General features: G+C 43.8%; 2 protein-coding genes across 4 annotated transcripts in view; one reads left to right on the plus strand and one right to left on the minus strand.

Moving 5' to 3' along the window:
* Positions 1–3147: 3147 nt before the first annotated feature.
* Positions 3148–5397, minus strand: LOC127617182 (exosome complex component RRP40-like). The gene is made up of 4 exons (XM_052089105.1): positions 5135–5397; positions 4499–4648; positions 4211–4362; positions 3148–4062 (listed from the first exon to the last, which is right to left on the minus strand). The coding sequence occupies exons 1-4, from the start codon at positions 5360–5362 to the stop codon at positions 3855–3857; spliced, it is 738 nt and encodes a 245-aa protein (XP_051945065.1). The 5' UTR covers positions 5363–5397; the 3' UTR covers positions 3148–3854.
* A 1129-nt stretch (positions 5398–6526) lies between these two features.
* The window catches only part of LOC127617242 (transcription elongation regulator 1-like), a 28851-nt gene continuing 14975 nt past the window's right edge, over positions 6527–20402 (plus strand). Inside the window, exons 1-9 of one of the 3 annotated variants that reach the window (XM_052089181.1) lie at positions 6527–6573; positions 6995–7196; positions 7361–7513; positions 7920–8205; positions 15817–16044; positions 16569–16631; positions 18076–18273; positions 19384–19493; positions 19573–19661. In XM_052089181.1, the coding sequence (XP_051945141.1) occupies positions 6527–6573; positions 6995–7196; positions 7361–7513; positions 7920–8205; positions 15817–16044; positions 16569–16631; positions 18076–18273; positions 19384–19493; positions 19573–19661 (1376 nt within the window). The remainder of the gene's footprint in view (positions 6574–6994; positions 7197–7360; positions 7514–7919; positions 8206–15816; positions 16045–16568; positions 16632–18075; positions 18274–19383; positions 19494–19572; positions 19662–20402) is intronic. The other 2 variants (XM_052089182.1, XM_052089183.1) reach the window with 2 other exon arrangements.

A 20402-nucleotide genomic window follows, 5' to 3' on the forward strand; every position in this document is an offset into this window, starting at 1 on the left:
TGAGTTCGTCGTGAACTTCGGGGAAGAAAGGGGAGGGTCTCTGTCGAGGGCCTGCCGGCGCCCTGTAGGAACCACTCGTCCAGCCGGCTGCGTGGCGGGTTCTTCCGGAGAAGACCAGTCGAGCCCGAGGTCTTCCACGGCTTTAGATAGGATGCGGACGATCTCCGAGTCCATGCTGGTGCCCGTGCTCGTGTCCGCTAATGTCGACGGTGCGGGGTCGAAGGCCGAGCCCGGCCAGTCGTCGGATGCAGCGTCAATGGAAAGGCTGTCATCCTTTTCACCGTCGTCCCCTGACGCGCCGAAAGAGACAAGACCCACCGCTCTGTTGGAGGGGTGCTGGTCCGCTTGCGTGAAATGGACTGGCGGCGGGGAGTTCTCGGGTAGTGGTGAAGCACGCGGGGACTGGCCCGGCGTGACGTCACTGAAGTCCGCGTGCTCTGGCGGCCTCTGTGAGCGGCGCTTTTTCTTGCGCGGCTCGAACAGAGGGGACGGCAGCACGGTGGTAGCAGGCTCGTTCGCGGCGAAGGCGGTGAAGCGAGCGCGCAGTTCGGGGAGGCCCAGGGAGTCACATTCGGGGCATCCGCCTCGAGTGAGAGCAGCTTCTGCGTGGTCGGGTCCCAGGCAGCGAGTGCAGATAATGTGACGGTCCCCGTCAGGAAGAAGGCCTCTGCATGAGGCGCAGGTGGAAGGCATTTGGAATAACGCCTCGAAATTGCTCTTTTACTAAAATACAAAAAGCGTCGCAGAGGCGAACACTTGCAAAGTAGCTTAGCAAAAGGACATCAGGGTGATGCGCGCCGGATGGCGTAGCAGAAGGCTTTGAAGGCGGCTGAAGGAGCCGGCGTCCTCGTAGCAGTCCTGCTGTAGGCTTGTCGACGGCGGGCGAAAAGACTTCAATAATCCGGAGGATCCAGCGAAGAGAAGGTCTTTGCTGAAGGAGATTAAATCTAAAGAACTCTCATGACGGGGCGCCTAATTTATAGCCCTAGCCACGGCCATCTTGGCGGGATCTGAGCGCGCGAGCGCGCGCCATTGTTGCCAACTTAGCGACTTTGTCGCTATTTTTAGCGACTTTTCAGACCCATTTAGCGACATTTTTTCAAAAAAGCGACTAGCGACAAATGTAGCAACTTTCTGGACAAACCTTAGCAACTTTCCAAATTCCAAATATCGCCAGTACTGCAAGCGTGAGGTCTTACTTCCCCGCTGCGTCTGCTCTGTTCAGTGAGCGGCTGAGAGGAGCAGCACATTCCGTTGACTGCACGCCAGCGGACATAGACATGAATGAGCTGCGCATGTGCACGCTGTGTTAGCAGGAACCAATCAGTGATCACATAGCAGCTGCCATTGTCTAACAGAAAATATGTAATTGAGAACCGTTTTAATGGACATTCGGCTATATACTTATATAAAAACAGTATGAGCACGGTTTAGGGGAGATAACCGTTATTATAAACTGAAGTAGGCTACAGTACCGACAAATTAGGCAGAATGCAAATACGACGCGATGACGTCATTAATATGCTAATGACGCATGACGTCATCTGGCGACATTTAGCTACTTTTCGAGCAGGCTTTAGCTACTTTCCATTGAAAATAGTTGGCATCACTGGCGCACGCCCATTGGTCGCGCGTTCAGAGTCGCCCCACCATTGGTTCGAGCAAGTTGCCGCAGCACAGCTGCCTCGCTCATTGCTGTCTGCTGTGCAGCTGCAATGCGTTTTACATAAAGACTTCAATATTTCTCGAGAAACTGAGTTTTCCCATAGCGTAAGCTACTTACGCAATAGGAGAGACCTCTCGAGAGGGAACTGGCAGTAAGTTGGCTACAATCCTTAAGCTGCGTACACACTGCCAGCGACTTTATCGCTGCAGGTCGCCAGTGGCTGGCGGTGAAGTCGCTAGTGGGTGTTCCCACTACTGGTTGCCTAGTAACGTTTATAAATGACATTCACGGATGTCATTCCATTGCTGTTGACAGCGAATCTCTTTTCTTGCCACTAAAAACAAACATTTTGGAGGGAAAAGACTAAATATAAATGGAATCAGTACATAAAATGCTTTATATCAAAGATGAGCGAGAAACAAGGCATGCTGTTTGCCATAGCGGCTGTTTATCTGCGGCGAAAATGCAAATGCCGGTCTGTCTGGGTCCATGAAATCCCTGCGATCTCAGATACACCTTTCCACACAGTATTTTTCTTAAAAATGTCCTTGAACGTGGGAAGAGACATATCATAGAGCACTGGAACATTTCTAACAGCAAGAATTAGCCTTTCATCCATCTTTCCGTTACTGCAGGAGCTGAGAGAGAGAGAAGGATCACGTGAGCTCTCCCGTCTTCTCTCCTATTGGCTGTCGCTTCCGTTAGTCGCTCCAAAGTTGAACTTTTCTCAACTTTGTCGCGTCGCTGGACACGCCCACATCTAGCGCCAACGGTCGCGACAGCTCTTGTCGCCGGAAGTCGCTGTGCTCGCATTGAAAATGAATGGTATTGAGTTGCTGTCGCGCGCGATGTCGCTGGCAGTGTACGCAGCTTTAGGCTACAGCTGTACATATTGCTAGCAGTCTCTTCACAAGAAATACTGATAAAAAAAGATAATATAAATGCAATTTTGACCATAATGAATATCTATGCTATTTCTGTTTGCTAATGAAAGACACCCTCGTAACACTAGTTAAGATTCGAACAGAGAAATTCGTTCTCCACATTTCTCTGTTGCTTATACAGCTTTCACTCCCTTTTCCATATATTAAACATATTACATAAAAAATATACATTTTAATTCGGTTAAGCCTTTTGTTAAATACAACACTAGTATAGTTCAAGCGGTTTTTTATTTATTTTTTTACCGCTAATATTAGGGATAAAAATCTTCGTAGAAAGCTCGATCGGTGTATCACACAGGTGTTCTCCAGAACAGTACCGCTAAGCTCCCTTCCCTGCACAACCTGAGGCACTGCTGTGGTTCCTAATCTGATTCTATACCTTCATAGGCAGAGTTTGACATTCGAGCCGGTGGGGGCAAAAAAATAAATAATTGTAGCAGCTGGGACCTGCATGGCCTATCAATTGGGGAACTCAGCACTAGCACATATGGACAAAACAAACATGCTAAATAAACACATATTTATTTTTAACCCAATAAAAAACAGTAGGCCTACAATACAATCATATTTGTAAACCGGTATAGAACTTCGCATAAACAGCCACTTGACTTCGCATCGCATCTTCGTTCGGAACTTCGGACACAATTACGATCAATGAAATGTGGACCACTTTTGCACTGTTAAAATATTAATGGCAATGCTCCTGCAATTACCATTAAAATAACTTTAACCTCAAACCAGCTAAAAAAAAACAGAGAAAAGTCTCACCCTCCTGGAAATAGATGACAAATTCAGACAGCAACCAATTAAATTATGTAGTTGGAAAACCTTTAATCAAATTGCAAATCAATGGGGGACATTTTTTTTGCACCAGTTATTTCCCCAGATGGAATCATTTCTATTTTTATATTTATCTAGACTTTTAAGTGAACATTAACTGACAATGGTTTGATCAAGAAGTTTTTTTGTTTGTTTTTTTACACACAAAAATATATTGTTCTTACAGCAAAAATATTTCCGGTTGACCTTTTTTTTTTTTTAAGAGAAATAGTGACTTCTCCATGTTGATCAGTCAACAACCCAGACAAAGCAATGCAAGTCTCCTGTTACATTTCCGCCCCTTGTTACTCTTGGATATTAAATATCTCCAGAGGGTTTAAACCATTGTGGTGGACACTTCACAGCTGCCGAGTATGCCGAGCATGTCCGGTTGTAATCTGTGAAATTGGTCTTTGATGTGTCCACTAGAGGGAGCCTTCTGCCACCCTCTTGAACAGCATCTGTCTCTGCTGGGAAGTCATGTTCTCGCAGGTCTCCAGTAGATTAGCCACTATCAGTGTCTGCTGAACAGTCTTTGCCTTTACCCAAACTCTGCCATTCATCCCACCAACAAACTCGAAGGGGAAAAGCTTCTCCAGGTCCTTCACTATTTCACTTTGTGGAGCCAGAATCCTGGAAGGAAGGACAAATGTTATTCTTTTTAGCTTTGAGACAAAATAATAGGTTAGGTGAAATTCAACTAATACTGGTGCACAATTCTGTATTAAATTATCCAGCAAGTAATAATGACTTATTAGTAGACTCACTGCAGTCTACAAACCTGCGCACTAGTCCCAGTGACAATTTAAAGAGCAGCCCATCAGCTCCAAACACCCCCATCCCATTGGCCCTGCCACAGCTGTCTATACACACCAGCTCGGGCTCCATGTCTTTGTTTGCAATTGTGAACTGACCGAACACCAGATCTCCCACCTGCAGAACAAAAGCACACAGACACAATTCAATGTTATGTGCTGTCCTTTAATTAACTATTATTTAATTGGGTCTTGTTTCCCCATACAAATCACCTATGATAGTAAGGGTCTGGGAAGTGTTTATGAGTGAGTACCTGCACATTAGGTCTGTTTCTCTTGGTAGCTCCCTCAAATGCCAGGTATGAAAGAGATGCCTGCTCACTTCCTCCAACATCCACTTTAAATATATCTCCAGACTTTGCTGTCACAATGCCGATCACACTTTCACCCTTGGCTGGTACATACTGGAAGAAATAAGGATAAGTCTAAGAATGCATAAATACATTTCATGGCGAATGTCTAAAACTACCTTATTTTACAATTAACCCTTTCATATCCAAGCATTGACATTAATGTAGTATTGTCTTTTTTCCCTCCTTTAGTGCTTTTTTTTTTTAAAGCCACATATGATTACAAAAATCTTGATTTTTTTTTAATGCATTTTTTTCGAGTGAAATTTGTGTGATTTTAGCAAACATTAAAACTGCACTTCCCCCAAATGTTATATGTAATTTTTCTTAATGCAGTTTTAACAAAAACAAAAAAAGTATTATATAACTGCTTTGAAGATATGATGCAATTCTGCAAAACTGAGTCTCTAAGGGTTAACTGATTTTATTGTAATATGATTGAGTAATATTTACACAACTGACTTACAGTAATGCAAACACTAATAATAAAAACATTAAAGCATTGAAAGTGAACACAAAATGAAAGTGTTGTCGTGTCACCCGTCTCTGTTGAGAATCTATCCAGTACAGATTTGGATGTTTATGGCGCAGAATTCCACTTTTACACACGTTCACTTCCTCCCCGGTTCTTCGGAGGCCTGGACCGCATATTATCTTTTCGACTTTGATATTACCGTCTTCTGTTTCTGGTGCTGCAAATGAGAATACATCGCCAGGTAACAGCACTTCGCCTATTTTCTCTTTAAAACGAGAATGGAAGGTGTCCATGACAAAATCCAACGTGAGTGCCCCGTGTTTGTGTACTTCCTGTATTAAGAAAGGAAGTTGGCGCCTATTCTTTCCAAAATAAAAGCTTAAAATATAATGATAATAATAATAATAATAATTAATAAATGTACTAAATACATTGAAATACAACAAAATTAAGCCACAACACAACAGAAAAACCACGACACATTGAAATTAAGCCACAACACAAAAAAATTAAATCACTACAAAACAGAAAAGTCACAACACAATGAAATTAAGCCACTACACATCAAAATTAAGCCATAGCTCAAAATTAAGCCACAACAATTACAAGCCACAATAAAACAGAAAAGCCACAACACAACAATGACAAGCCACAATAAAACAGAAAAGCCACAACACAACAAAATTAAGACACAACACAACAGAAACCCACAATGACAATAAGCCACAACACAACAGAAAAGCCAAAACAATGAAAATAAGCCACAACACAAAAAAATATGCCAAAACACAACAGAAACCCACAATGACAATAAGCCACAATGCGACATAAAAGCCAAAACACAACAAAAACACACAACAATTAAAATAAGCCACAAGGCAACAGAAAAGCCACAACACAACACAATTAAGCCACAACACAACAGAAAAGCCACGACACAATGAAATTAAGCCACAACACAACAGAAACCCACAACAATGACAATAAGCCACAATGCAACAGAAAAGACAAAACACAACAAAACCCCACAACAATGAAATTAAGCCACAAAGCAACAGACAAGTTTTATTGCCAAGTATGCTTACACATAAGGACTTTGTCATGGTGACAGAAGCTTCCAGTGCACAAACCAATGCAACAACAAGACAGAGATAATAATAATAATAATAATAAAGTGAATAGAAAATTTAAGTATATATAGAAATATACAATAAGACATATACGTGTGTGTAAAAATACACGTCTGTTGTATTTGTTGCAAGAAAACTTCCTATTTAGCATTTTAGTAAAATATATATATTTTTTAAATTTTATATATTTAAATAATATTTTGTATTTTTACAAGTCACTTTAGTTAGTAATCCTGACAGAAAGAGAAATTTCAAAGAAAAAAATGTCGGCGGGTGAACGACACCAGACCGGAAGTGCGTCACAGGAACTATGTTTGTTTTCCAGCAATGGCGGAGCACGCAGAGGCAGAAGGCATTAGCCTTTCGGCTAACAGGTGTCGATTTTGCATTATTTTTCACATTTCAGTTTTAACCACTGAGCAATTATATCTAGTACCCTGTAACTAAAAACATTTCCTTTATAATGCACCCAGCAGCTTTCGCCAGTTCACTGGTTTAAAGTATTTTAAAGCCTCGTCTGGCCGTTTGTCTCGTGGACAATGAATAAAGTCTATTATCTATCTGTTGTTGATTCCTTACTTCTTGACTTTTTATAGCAGTCCAGTTAATAGAACGTAGTTTAAGATGTAAGTGAAATGAACCAATCCATGATGTCGCCTCATGAAGATTTGAAGGGGGGAGGTTCATTTAAAAAAAACAAAAAAACGAACTGTGTTTATGTGCTTATGTGCCTGTATGCAGCTGCTATGCTGTGTTAATGTTTTTCCTCATCCAATGTTCTTTTTGTGCCATCAGCATGGCTCAGCAGCCAGGACTACGGTTCCTTGCCACTGCCCCTCATCCTGCCAACCCCCCCACCCACAGGCAGCCTTTACTGAGCCCCCCTGTGCCTCCCTTTGCCATGATGAGGGGTCCTCCACCCACTGCACGACCGCCCTTCGGACGAATCCCCTTTGACCCCAGTGTGCCCCCACCCATTGGTGCCCCCCCTTTACAAGTATGGATATTCACATGTATTTTTATGTGCAAGGGTTTTCTAATGCAATTTGGGGTGAACACAGGTGTTCAGGTGTTATCCTTTTTCTTTTAAAACAGTGTTCACAGTATTTTTATCCAAATTGAATTGACACTTTTGGCTTCTTTCTGGATTTCCCTTTGAAGAGACCACCGTTCATGCCTCTGCCAGGTGGATCCATGCCACCACCACCCGGCATGATTTTCCCACCAGGGATTCTACCTTCAGCTTCTCCTGCTCCCCCATCCCAGCCCTCTACTGAAGAGATCTGGGTGGAGAACAAGAGTCCAGAAGGAAAGGTATGGCTCTTAATTCTTTATGGGCTGAAAGGTAGTGTTGTGTCACTTTGAAGGGAATAGTGAGGCTCAGAAATTAGGTTTGGTCAATGAGTGCGTAATGCATGGGTATTATATAATACATTTTTGAATGCGTAATTGATGCATTGGATTTCCATTGTCAGAATGATGCTTTCTTGAGGTATTGGTGTGTTTTTCCAACCCTAGTAATGCCCAACCAAGTTTATTACAGTTAGATGATACCTTATAAATGATTTATTATTGTTTGTGGTAGAGGTAGACAGATTTATTGACCCTTTTCACCACCTTATATCTGTATCAGCAAAATAGTTTGCAGCTTGTGCAGTACACACAGTTTGCCCTGAGGACCGATTCCAGGTTTCACCTTTTTACTTTGTTCTTCATACAGGTGTATTACTACAACGCACGTACGCGGGAGTCATCCTGGACGAAGCCTGAAGGAGTGAAGGTGATCCAGCAGGCTGAGTTGGGTCCATTGATGTTAGGCCAGGCGGTAGCAGCAGCTGCAGCAGGAGGGGGTTCCACTGGACCAGGTCCGACTGCCAGCATCCTACCTGCAGCCAACAGCACTTCAACCACACACACCTTACAAAACCCCCTCACCACAGCTCTGAACTCAACCCTGACTCCCAGCATAACAGCAACCTCAGCTCTCCTACCAACTCCTGTATCAGGTAAATGTCATATCTGTGAACCTCTAAACAAGAGCTATAACAGGATTTGTTTTGTTGTTGTTGTTATAATTTTTGTGTTTTTTGAGCTAATTTAGAGTAATAGGTTATTGTTATGATGTAGCTAACTTTTTTGCTGTGAAAGTTTCTTTAAAGCTAAAATGTGTCATTCTTGTGCCACTTAGCATCAGCAAACTTAATGGTTTGCAAAAATAATGGCTGTTTTCAAACAGGTTACCTAAACAATGCCCATCTCTTATAGGTCAGACAAACAGATAGCCCCATGCCAAATTCTCACCATCGGTTGAGCCAATGTTGTTGTGACATGCTAATCGGGATGCTCAAACAAAACATGTTTAATGCCAGAATATTTACGTATTGTCATGGGAAAGAATGGGTCACTGATATCAGTCTCTGCATATTAAAGAGATTGTTCAACTGAAAATGAAAATTCTCTCATCATTTACTCACCCTCATGCCATCCCAGATTTGTATGACTTTCTTTCCTCTGCAGAATACAAATGCTCTGTAGGTACATACAATGCAAGTGAACGGTGACCAATAATTTGAAGCTCCAAAAAGAACACAAAAGCAGCATAAAAGTAATCCATAAAACTCCAGTGGTTTAATCCATGTCTTCAGAAGTGATATGATAGGTGTGGGTGAGAAACGACTCGGTTACTAACATAACCTCGGTTCCCTGAGAGGAGGGAACGAGTATTGCGTAAGTAGCTTACGCTATGGGAAAACTCAGTTTCTCGAGAAATATTGAAGTCTTTATGTAAAACGCATTGCAGCTGCACAGCAGACAGTAATGAGTGAGGCAGCTCGGTCATTGGCTGTGCTGCGGCAACTGCTTCGAACCAATGACGGGCGACTCTGAGCTGCGACCAATGGCGCGCCTGCGTTCACGCGCTCAGAGCCCGCCGAAATTAGCATAGCCAGGCTATATAATGGGCACCCCGTCATACGAGTTCCTTTAGGTTCAATCGACTGAAGTGAACTGACCAAGCACAAGCACGGCAGCTTACGCAATACTCGTTCCCTCCTCTCAGGGAACCGAGGTTACGTTAGTAACCGAGTCGTTCCCTATCGAGAGGTCTCTCCTATTGTGTAAGTAGCTTACGCTATGGGAACACCATGTAAAACGCCGTGCGTGCTGACTTCGCTCTATAAAGCCAGAGGCAGATGCCTGAGCCTTAAAGCAAAGTGATTATTCCACGAGCCGGCCAACAGCGAGCTACATAATGGGATATTATAGAGCGCCCTTCCAAGGTGGTCCATGGTGGGGCGCTCATAGTACAAACACAAGCACATATCTTATGTACTGAGTTTTCTATGTGCTGATATGCATAAAAAATCCTTTAAGTCAGTCAGAGACGGACCTTGAAAGGGAGGAATTAATGCTCAGCATATACATACTCCAGTCCATTCTACAGTCAGGCTGATAGAATGTTGGAATGCATTTTTCTATGTACTGGCATGCATAAAAAATCCTCTGAGTCGGTCAGAGACGGACCTTATAAGGGAGGAGATAATGCTCAGCATATACATACTCCAGTCCATTCTACAGTCAGGCTGATAGAATGTTGGAATGCAATGAGGGGACCTGTAGGTTATAAAACCTGATACATGTCGAGGCGAGGCCCAGCCACGCCGCACAAATATCTTAAATGGGTATCCCACTCGACCAAGCCCACGAGGAGGCCATGCTCCTCGTAGAGTGAGCTCTGACGCCTAAGGGGCATTGAAGGCCCTTGGCTTCATAAGCTAGCGCTATAGCATCCACTATCCAGCCGATATTCTTCGCTTTGAAACTGCGAGACCTTTAGTGCGGCCGCCAAAGCATACGAATAATTGTTCCGTCTGTCTGAACAGGGCAGAACGTTCCAAATATACTCTGAGCGCCTGACGGGGCAGAGTAAATTAGCGTTGCTTTCGTCTGCTGGGGACGATAAGCTGCCAGAGATATCACCTGTGCTCTGAAGGGTGTGGAGAGCACTTTAGGAATATACCCGTGCTTTGGCCTAAGGACAACTCTGCAGTCGTTAGGTCCAAATTCCAGGCAAGCAGCGCTTGATGACAGCGCGTGCAGGTCGCCCACTCTCTTGACTGAAGCGAGCGCCAGCAAGAGCGCAGTTTTGCTGTTTAAGGTGCACGGTTCGGAGAGGTTCTAACGAGGCACTCATGAGTGCGTCCAGGACCGTGGCCAGGTCCCAGATCGGCACCGAGGGGGTGCGAGGAGGGTTCATCCTCCTAGCGCCTCTTAGGAAACGAATGATTAGATCGTTTTTCCCTAATGAATGTCCTTTATCAGGATTGTGCGACGCCGCTATGGCAGCCACATAGACTTTGAGAGTGGAGGGTGTGCGACCCGCCTCCAGCAGCTCTTGCAAAAAGGCGAGTACACTTGGTATCTCACACGATTTGGGGTTCAAGCTCTTGGTATCACACCAGTCACTGAACACTTTCCACTTTTGAGCATATAAGCGCCTCGTAGAGGGTGCTCGCGCCTCAGTGATGGTTCTCAAAACTCCACTGGGGAGGTTCTCGGGAACCCGTTGAGGGGCCATGCATGGAGGGCCCTCCATAGAGTGCAGGGAGCTCAACCTAAGTCCACCCAGGCGATTTATATACGAAACTACCGTCATGTTGTCCGTTCGGACCAGGACGTGTTCGTTTTTCAGGTACGGAGGCAGGGCTCTGAAAGCCAAGGCGACCGCCTTCATTTCCAGACAGTTTATATGTAGGTGCTTTTCCGGGTTTGACCAAAAGCCGGAGACAGGCCTGCCCTCGTAAAGGGCCCCCCATCCTATTTTGGAGGCATCTGTCGTGATCATTTTTCTCCACGTGTTCACGCCCAGACTCACGCCGGTTTGATACCAGTTGATGGCTTTCCAGGCGTCAGGGCTTTTATACAGCCGTGATTCGCTCTGATCAAAAAGTGGCCCGAGCGCCACGCGTGAGTGGGGACACGGCTCTTGAGCCAGCGCTGGAGAGGACGCATGTGCAACAATCCTAGCTGGAGTACAGCTGATGCCGAGGCCATGAGACCGAGCATTCTTTGAAATCGTTTGACGGTGCGCACGCCTTTCTGAATGATGTTGCAAGGCGTCGAATAGAGAGCGCAGCTCTGATGAGAGGCGCTGTCATCTGCACTGAGTCTAGCACTATTCCCAGAAGAGATATTCTGGCTGGGGGATAGCACGCTCTTTGCAAAATTGATTCTCAGACCCAGGCATTCTAGATGGCTGATAATCCAAGATCTGTGCGTCGTTAACTGACCCTCTGATTGTGCTATGATTAGCCAATCGTCGAGGTAATTCAGTATTCGCACTCCCGCTGTCTCAGGGGAAAGTGCCTCGATCCATACATTTCGTGAATGTACGGGGGCCAATGATAGGCGAATGGTAGTACTGTGTACTGGTATGACTGTCCCTCGAAGCGAATCTCAGAAAAGGCCTGTGATGAGGCGCTATCGAATGTGAAAGTAAGCGTCTTTCAAATCCACTGATAGAAACCAATCCCGGGCGAACTTGCGCGAGGATATGTTTGGTTGTTAACATTCTGAACGAGCGAATCATAAAAGCTTTGTTCAGATGTCTGAGATCTAGGATGGGGCAGAGGCCACCGTCCTTTTCGGGACGAGAAAATAGCGGCTGTAAAAACCGCCTACGCTCATAGAGGGAGGAACAGTTTCTATAGCTCCTTCTCTATCAGTTCGAGCACCTCGGTGCGTAGAACATGTGACACATCTTTCCTCACTTTTGTCTCGACCACCACTGAAAAGCGGGGTGGTCTGCGAGCGAATTGAAGTGAGTAACCGTGTTTTATTATGTTCAAAACCCATTTTGGCATGTCGGGGATTTTTTCCCAGGCTTTTGCTCGCACAGATATGGGCTGAATGTTGGCTGGGGGCGTCGCAGTGACGTATGGGCCCCACCGGCAAATTGCCTTGTGCTAACACTGAGTTTACAGCTCCCAGAGGCGCAGGTGCGCGCTGAGCAGCCGTGTTGAGTGCCGAGTGCAGGGGTGCGTGTGAGCTTACAGGCACGTACGCGATCTCCGTAATGCTCGCATCGTGAGCTGGAGAAATGTTTGAAACTGTATAGACAATGTTTACAGGTGGGGGTGCATACATTGTAATAGGCACGCGCGCCACTTTCATAAAGCTTCCCGCTCTTAGCGGGAGTTTCTTAGCTCGCGCGTCGCATCTGTGATGCTTGCGGCATGAGACAGAGAACTGTTTGAAACTGTATGTGCAGCGCTTATGGGTGGGGGTGCATCTACTGTAGTAGGCACGGCGCCACTTTCATAAAGCCTCCGCTCATGGCGGAGTGTTTTTGGCCATGCATACAGTGTTTGTAACTGTGGGAATGCGCACTTTAGTGTGGACACGTGACCCCTTAGTAACACAGGCAGAAAATGTGCTAACACTGAGCTTACAGCTCTCAGAGGCGCGGCGCGCGCTGAGCAGCTGTGTTGAGTGCCGAGTGCAGGGGTGCGTGTGAGATTACAGGCACGCTCGCTATCTCCGTAATGCTCGCAGCCGGAGAAATGTTTGAAACTGTATAGACAGTGTTTCAGGTGGGGGTGCATACATTGTAATAGGCACGCGCGCCACTTTCATAAAGCTTCCCGCTCTTAGCAGGGAGTTTCTTGGCTCGCGCGTCACATCTGTGATGCTCGCGACATGAGCCAGAGAATTGTTTGAAACTGTATGGGCAGCGCTTATGGGTGGGGGTGTATATACTGTAGTAGGCACGCGCCACTTACATAAAGCCTCCGCTCATGGCGGGGTGTTTTTGGTTATGCATACAGTGTTTGTAACTGTGGGAGTGCGCACTTTAGTGTGGACACGTGACCCCTTAGTGACACAGGCAGAAAATGTGCTAACACTGAGCTTACAGCTCTCAGAGGCACGGGCGCGCGCTGAGCAGCTTTGTTGAGTGCAGGGGTGCGTGTGAGATTACAGGCACGCGCGCTGTCTCCGTAATGCTCGCAGCAAGAGCCGGAGAAATGTTTGAAACGACAGTGTTTACGGGTGGAGGTGCATACATTGTAATAGGCACGTGCTCCACTTCCATAAAGCATCCCGCTCTTAGCGGGGAGTTTCTTGGCTCGCGCTTCGCATCTGTGATGCTCGCGGCGTGAGCCAGAGATCTGTTTGGAACTGTATGGGCAGCGCTTACGGGTGGGGGTGCATACATTGTAATAGGCACGCGCGCCACTTTCATAAAGCCTCCCGCTAGCGGCGGGGTTTTTGGCCATGCATACAGTGTTTGTGTGTAGGGGTGCATGCAGGACAGCAGGCACGCGCGCTACATTTATAGTATTTCCCGCTTTTACTGGGGAAGTGTTTATAACTGTGGGAACAGTGCTTGTGTGTAGTGGTGCATACATGACAATAGGCACACGGTCTACATTTATGGGGCGTCCAGCTCGAGCTGGGAAAGTATTCGGCACTGTTTGGACAGTATTGATATGTGGGAGTGCGCACTTTAGTGTGGACACGTGACCCCTTAGTGACACAGGCAGAAAATGACTCTTGTGATTTCTGTGTGTTGCCGTTAAAACGGCATTTGATTGCAGGTGAGCGAGTTCTGTGACTGGCCCATTGACTGCTGTATAGACATTTCCAGCCGCCTGTAAGGGGACTGGGTAATGTTTTACACGTTTTGCTCGCTGCAGTGAAGCGTTCAGCGAACTCTCTTACCGTGCTGGTGCCCGTGCTCGTGTCCGCTAATGTCGATGGCGCGGGGTCGAAGGCCGAGCCCGGCCAGTCGTCGGATGCAGCGCCAATTGGAAAGGCTGTCATCCTTTTCACCGTCGTCCCCTGGCGCGCCAAACGAGATGAGACCCACCACTCTGTTGGAGGGGTGCTGGTCCGTCTGCGTGAATTGGACTGGCGGCGGGGAGTTCTCGGGTGGTGGTGAAGCACGCGGGGACTGGCCCGGCGTGACGTCACTGAAGTCCGCGTGTTCTGGCGGCCTCTGTGAGCGGCGCTTTTTTCTTGCTCGGCTCGAACAGAGGGGACGGCAGCACGGTGGTAGCAGGCTCGTTCGCGGCGAAGCGAGCGCGCGGCTCGTTGAGGCCCAGGGAGTCACATTCGGGGCATCCGCCTCGAGTGAAAGCAGCTTCTGCGTGGTCAGGTCCCAGGCAGCGAGTGCAGATAATGTGATGGTCCCTGTCAGGAAGAAGGCCTCTGCACGAGGCGCAGGTCGAAGGCATTTGGAACAACGCCTCGAATTTGCTCTTTTACTAAATACAAAAAGTGTCGCAAAGGCGAACACTTGCAAAGTAGCTTAGTACAAAGGATATAGTGATGCGCGCCGGATGGCGTAGCAGAAGGCTTCGAAGGCGGCTGAAGGCGCCGGCGTCCTCTTAGCAGTCCTGCTGTAGGCTTGTCAACGGCAGGCGAAAGACTCCAACGATCTGGAGGATCCAGCGAAGAGGAGGTCTTCGCTGAAGGAGATTAAATCTAAAGGAACTCGTATGACGGGGTGCCCATTATATAGCCTGGCTATGCTAATTTCGGTGGGCTCTGAGCGCGCGAACGCGAGGCGCGCGCCCATTGGTCGCGCGTTCAGAGTCTCCCCGTCATTGGTTCGAGCAGTTGCCGCAGCACAGCCAATGACCGAGCTGCCTCACTCATTACTGTCTGCTGTGCAGCTGCAATGCGTTTTACATAAAGACTTCAATATTTCTCGAGAAACTGAGTTTTCCCATAGCGTAAGCTACTTACGCAATAGGAGAGACCTCTCGATAGGGAACGGTTTAAGTCCTTATAATATTTAAGTCCTTTTTAAAAAAAATTTTCTTTATAAATTCTCTTCACTGCCCAATAGGTTGTGATATGCACAAATAATGTGAATCGCCAAAAACAAAAGGAGAACAATGTGAAAGTGGAGATTTTTAGTACAAAAGGACTTAAATATTGAACTGTTTCTCACTCACACTCATCATATCGCTTTTGAAGATATGGATTTAACCACTGGAGTTGTTTGGATAACTCTTATGCTTGCTTTATTTGCTTTTTGGAGCTTCAAAACTCTGGTCACCATTCACTTGCATTTAATAGACCAAGAGAGCTGAGAAATGTGTCTAAAAATCTTAATTTGTGCTCAGCAGATGAAAGAAAGTCTTGCACATCTGGGATGGCATAAGGGTGAGTAATTGATGAGAGAATTGTTATATTTGGGTGAGGTGATCTATCCCTTTAAGCTCAGGTAGGTGAAATGTAAATATCTACGTAGATGTAGCTTTAATATCTATATCTACAGGCTTAATGATACTGGGGATTTTATGTAGCCTGTACAAGTAGAAATTCAGTTTTTTTTACTCTGAAGAAACCTCACCAACCAAGTTATTGGCTCATGTGTCCAGAACCGGACGAGGAACTATATACCTCATTGTCTGCATTGGTTTGGGGGTGAAAATCATTGGATGGTTTTTCGTCAGAAAGATGTTACACTATGCCATAATGATTTTCTGCGCTTGTTCTGAAAATGTGCAATTCTTGAAATCAGATGACACAAGCTCAGGATCATTTGTTTGTTTATTTGGGTGTCAAAAGTAAATCTGACATAATTTCATGCCTGATTCGGTGACCAGCTGCCCCTGAAGTCGTGGAGATGCCGTCTGCTGTTACCACAATCCCCAGTGCCATGCCAACCCCATTAGCAACTGTCAATCCTCCTACAGTTACAGTCGCCATGACAACAGGGCCAGTGGCGTTGCCCCATAATGTGCCACAGCCTACTGCTCCAATGCCAGGATTCCCTCCTGTCATGGTGCCACCCTTCAGAGTGCCACTGCCCAGCATGCACATTCCGCTGCCCGGTAGGTTCTTCTCTTCTTTTAATACAACAGCCACTCTCTCCTCTGTTCCTTGGTCTGCTTATAAATCCTTGTCTTTCTGTCTTTTTCTTACAATCCAGTGCATGTCTGTAGAGTGCTAGGAACCTGTTGAATCCAAAGGTTTTCCTCTCTGCTTTTTGGATGAATGTTAACTAATATGTCTTTGGAAGCATCTGAAATAGCAGGTGATTCTTGAAAGCCGGCATTTCTGTGTTAAAATTAAATGGTGAATCAACTTCTACATTAACTGTAGAAGTGACGTGTTGTTCTGTAGATGGCAGTAATCTGCCATTTTCATGTAGTCTTGTTGCCAAGCAACGTGTACTGACCTTATTGTCTAAATTCAGTTGAATATTAAATATGAGCTGTTTTGGAGACATTTTCAATTTAAATGAAATGGTTTCTTCCCCTTACATCTGAATGCAGTAGTTGACGTGTTGTGTGTATGTGTGTGTGTGTGTGTGTGTCTTTTCCAAAACTCTGTGCTTACTTATATGCTCTTTCAGGTGTAGCAATGATGCAGATAGTCAGCTGTCCCTATGTAAAGACTATCTCTGCTACCAAAAACGGTAATTCCCTCCCCGTTATGGCATGTTAGTAACTGCTGTGCACCTTTTTGCTTTTTTAAATACAGTATTTTCAAATTAGAGGCCCCATTATTTGCACCTTTCAAATCAGACTTTAAAAAGTCTGTTTCTTTTAACAACATTGTTACTTTTGTGACTTGTTGTTCTATTTGTTCACGTAGGGCTAGCAACATAGTGTTTTGTTTTAATAAACTGATTTTTCTCTTGTTTTTCCCCCCACAAACTTACAACAAATACAGTGGAGTTGTAGGCAGTAACCTAGATAACAAACTGCTGTAGAAGTTCAGATGTTGTGTCTTTGTTGTTGTAATTTATCATATCTACATTCCTCCATTGTGTGTCTTTTTTTCTTGAATTGTTTTCTTGTGGTATAGTTTTTGCATGCATTGGTGTAGCACTACTCTCATGTTTAATGCAGTTAATGAATGTTTTTGCTTTAAAAAATAAAAATGATTTGCATTTACATTAAGTTTCTCGAAAAGTTGCAGAGCACATAAATCCATTGCACACCGAAGTTAAAGTTTTTGCTTAACATAGATTTAAAACATCTTTTCATTTTCTTAACATCTATGGTTGCCATACCTTTTTTATCTTTATTTTTGTCAGCAATTTTTCCCCATTAAAAAAAGTTTTCCTCCAAAAGAAATTAATTGTAATTTTGAAACATATGTATAAAATCATGAGCACTCACATGAGATGAGGACTCTAGTCATATCAGTGACCTTATAAAACCTGCTGTATTCTACATGGGGGGCTGCCATTTTAGAGTCACATGACCAGCTGAATACTACTCGCTTAATCTCAGTAACCGTCTTGTAATTGGGCACTTTCACTCTTGGATTAAATGAATCATAACTGACTGTGAATAATGAATTTCTACTATGTCATCTGTAAAAAAAAAAAAAAACTATTGATTTTGAAAGATGCTGCATCCACACCACTAAGTGTCACTGTAAGTCCAAGATGACACAAACAAAAAGTTACTGAGTGCACCCTTATTTTCATTTTTTTACCTTATTTACCTTTTTTCATATTGTATTGTTAAAGGGTTAAGTTGTACCCCAAAAAATACATTTCAGTCATTATTTATTTACCCTCACATTGTTCCACACCTGTAAGATGTTCGTTCTTCCAGGGAACACAACTAGGGAAATTTTGAAGAATGTAAACACTGCTGTTTTTTCCATACAGTGTAAGTGAATAGTGACTGAGGCTGTCATCTGAATAACATCTCACTTTTGTGTTCCATGGGAAAAAGAAAGTCATACAGGTTTGAAACAACATAAGTGTAAATTATGGCAGAATAAAAAATAAAAAAAAGTATTATTTGGGTGAACTGTCACTTTCGAATATCTATGTAAATACCCTTTCTGAACATGTTTTACATCTTGAATAGATTCTGATTTTGTGTGTGTGTTATATAAAGGTATGCTGCCTAGCATGGCACCGCCCTTAGTGCCCATGATGCCCCCTCAAATGATGGCATCTGGACGATCAGGACTACCTGGTGTTTTTTGCACATCTGAGTGGACTGAGTTCAAAACTCCAGAGGGAAAGTCCTACTACTACAATAAGCACACACAGGAGACAACCTGGGACAAACCTGAGGAGATTAAAGAATCAGGTTAGAGACTGGGACAAAGACATAGGATGAATTCATTGAAAATATTGAAATAGCTGTAAATCTTCTCTCAGTCTTCACATGATGGTTTATTATGGTTGATGGTAAATTATGGTTTATGGAGTAGGACTGGGAAAAAATATGAATTTTCCGATGCGTCACGATCTTCATTTGAATGATCTCAATATTGATTCCTAAATCCCAAGATCAACTTATTACTCTATGTGCAACCCTCTACTACAATGAGAGGAAATCGTTCGCATTTGGATCCAAATTTCATGCTATGCGACTAAAAATGTCTGCCAATGTCTGTTAAATGTTCATATTTTACTCACCAGTGATTTTATAGTATGGTGGGGAATTAGTTCAGCAGTGAGATCCTTTCGCTGGATGTTTAGAGTAAAAGTTTGATATGACTCGTTCAGTGTGTGCAAAGATGTGATCCATGTGACCCATTTGTTGAATAATGTCTCATTTAAAACCCTTTCTGTTCTTTACCGTCAGTTATTGATCAAAAACAACAACAAATAAACATTTAATTCTAATAACACATATCACGATGAAATAAAGACATAATTCGAGTCTCTACAGTGTTCAACAAATCAGTGTTAATACTTGTAAATTGTGAAAACTTTTTATGCAAATAATTAACTTGTTATGTTAACTATGTCATGTATGCAACTTAATATCATATTTTTTTAATGGATTACATGAATTTGTTCATTTTTAAAAAGCTAAAATGTGACCAAAATGATATACTACTATAATATAATTGGCAGCTAATATAATGGAATAAAAACAAATATAATTAGTGTATGTTTAGAATGTCCGCAGTATAATTAACAGGATTATCTGGGAGAGGATCTTTTTCATATGTAGCAAAGTGGACATTATAACTGAAATATACCCATATGGATCAAATCGAATTGAGAGCTTGTGAATTGAAATTGAATCGAATCGTGAAATCTGTGTCAATACCTAATTTTGCACTGTGAATTTAACTGTAAATAAATGTTGCAGTTTCTTCTCAGTTTTCTTACGTCTTAGTGTAATTGTCGCATGAACATTAGATTTTTTGGTGATAAGGCTCTCATTGATGCAACTCCAAAACAGAAAAAGAGAGTCAGAGGGTCAAGGACTTAATTATGGACATGAATGATGGTGAAATCATGGACATGGAAGATGGAAGCCCGAATATTGACCCTCCAAAAGAGCACAAAGAGGTTGGGGAAACACCTGCTCTTCTGAATTGTTGTAGGTGTAAATGAGAGTTTCTGACATCATCTGTGTGTTACTTTGTAGGAGCTGAAAGAGGAAGATATGACAGAGGAGCAGAAGGCAGCTAAAAAGGCAAAACCCATAGCGACCACACCCATCCCCGGCACGCCGTGGTAGGCAACACGCTCAATCCCATTTATTTTTAACACTGCAAATGTAAAAACGCACATAAGTTCAACTACATTTAAATGTATAGCCAATAAGAATATTGTATTATCAGCAGGTATTTTTTTCATGGTTAATTATTTTGTTTTGGTAGTTAACACATTCAGTTCCTAGAAAACTTACTAGTATGGGCTGTCCTGATTAAGCGCATCAATTCTTTAGAGTTAATGCATTCCTTTCTGAGAAAACTAAAAAATAAGCATCAAAAGCATTTTTTTCCCCCCTCACTCATCCATATCTGTTATCACAAGCCGCATCAAAACACATTGAATAGGCAAACATGGAACTTAAATGTGCCATAATTAAGTAATATAACAACTTTTACCACCCTTTATGGATGTAAGCATGTTTAGAGATGCCACTGGCCGGCAGAGAGCGAGACACTTGTGCTTCGAATCTGAAAGCAAAATCAACGGAATAAAACTGCTATAATGGCAAACAATGTTAAAAAGTTTACATATTAAAGGTTTAGTTCACCCAAAAATGGAAATACTCTTTTTCAAAAGGACATTTTCTCACCCTGCTGAACACAAATAAATATTTTTAGAAGAATATTTCAGCTCTGTAGGTCCATACAAAGCAAGTGAACGGTGGCCAGAAATGTGTTGCTCCAAAAGGGACATAAAAGCAGAAAATTAAGCCATATGACTCCATGTCTTCAGAAGCAATGTGATTGCTTCGTGGGTGAG

This window comes from Xyrauchen texanus, chromosome 23, assembly GCF_025860055.1.
Source record: "Xyrauchen texanus isolate HMW12.3.18 chromosome 23, RBS_HiC_50CHRs, whole genome shotgun sequence".
Taxonomy (NCBI): Eukaryota; Metazoa; Chordata; class Actinopteri; order Cypriniformes; family Catostomidae; genus Xyrauchen; species Xyrauchen texanus.

What these genes read in the sequence shown, in the direction of transcription:
- LOC127617182 (XM_052089105.1), bottom strand. Translation starts at nt 5,362, where the DNA reads ATGGACACCTTCCATTCTCGTTTTAAAGAGAAAATAGGCGAAGTGCTG. An exon ending in TAGATTCTCAACAGAGACGG is followed by an intron (nt 4,649 to 5,134) that starts GTGACACGACAA and finishes TATTTCTTCCAG; the next exon opens with TATGTACCAGCCAAGGGTGA. An exon ending in GAAACAGACCTAATGTGCAG is followed by an intron (nt 4,363 to 4,498) that starts GTACTCACTCAT and finishes TTTGTTCTGCAG; the next exon opens with GTGGGAGATCTGGTGTTCGG.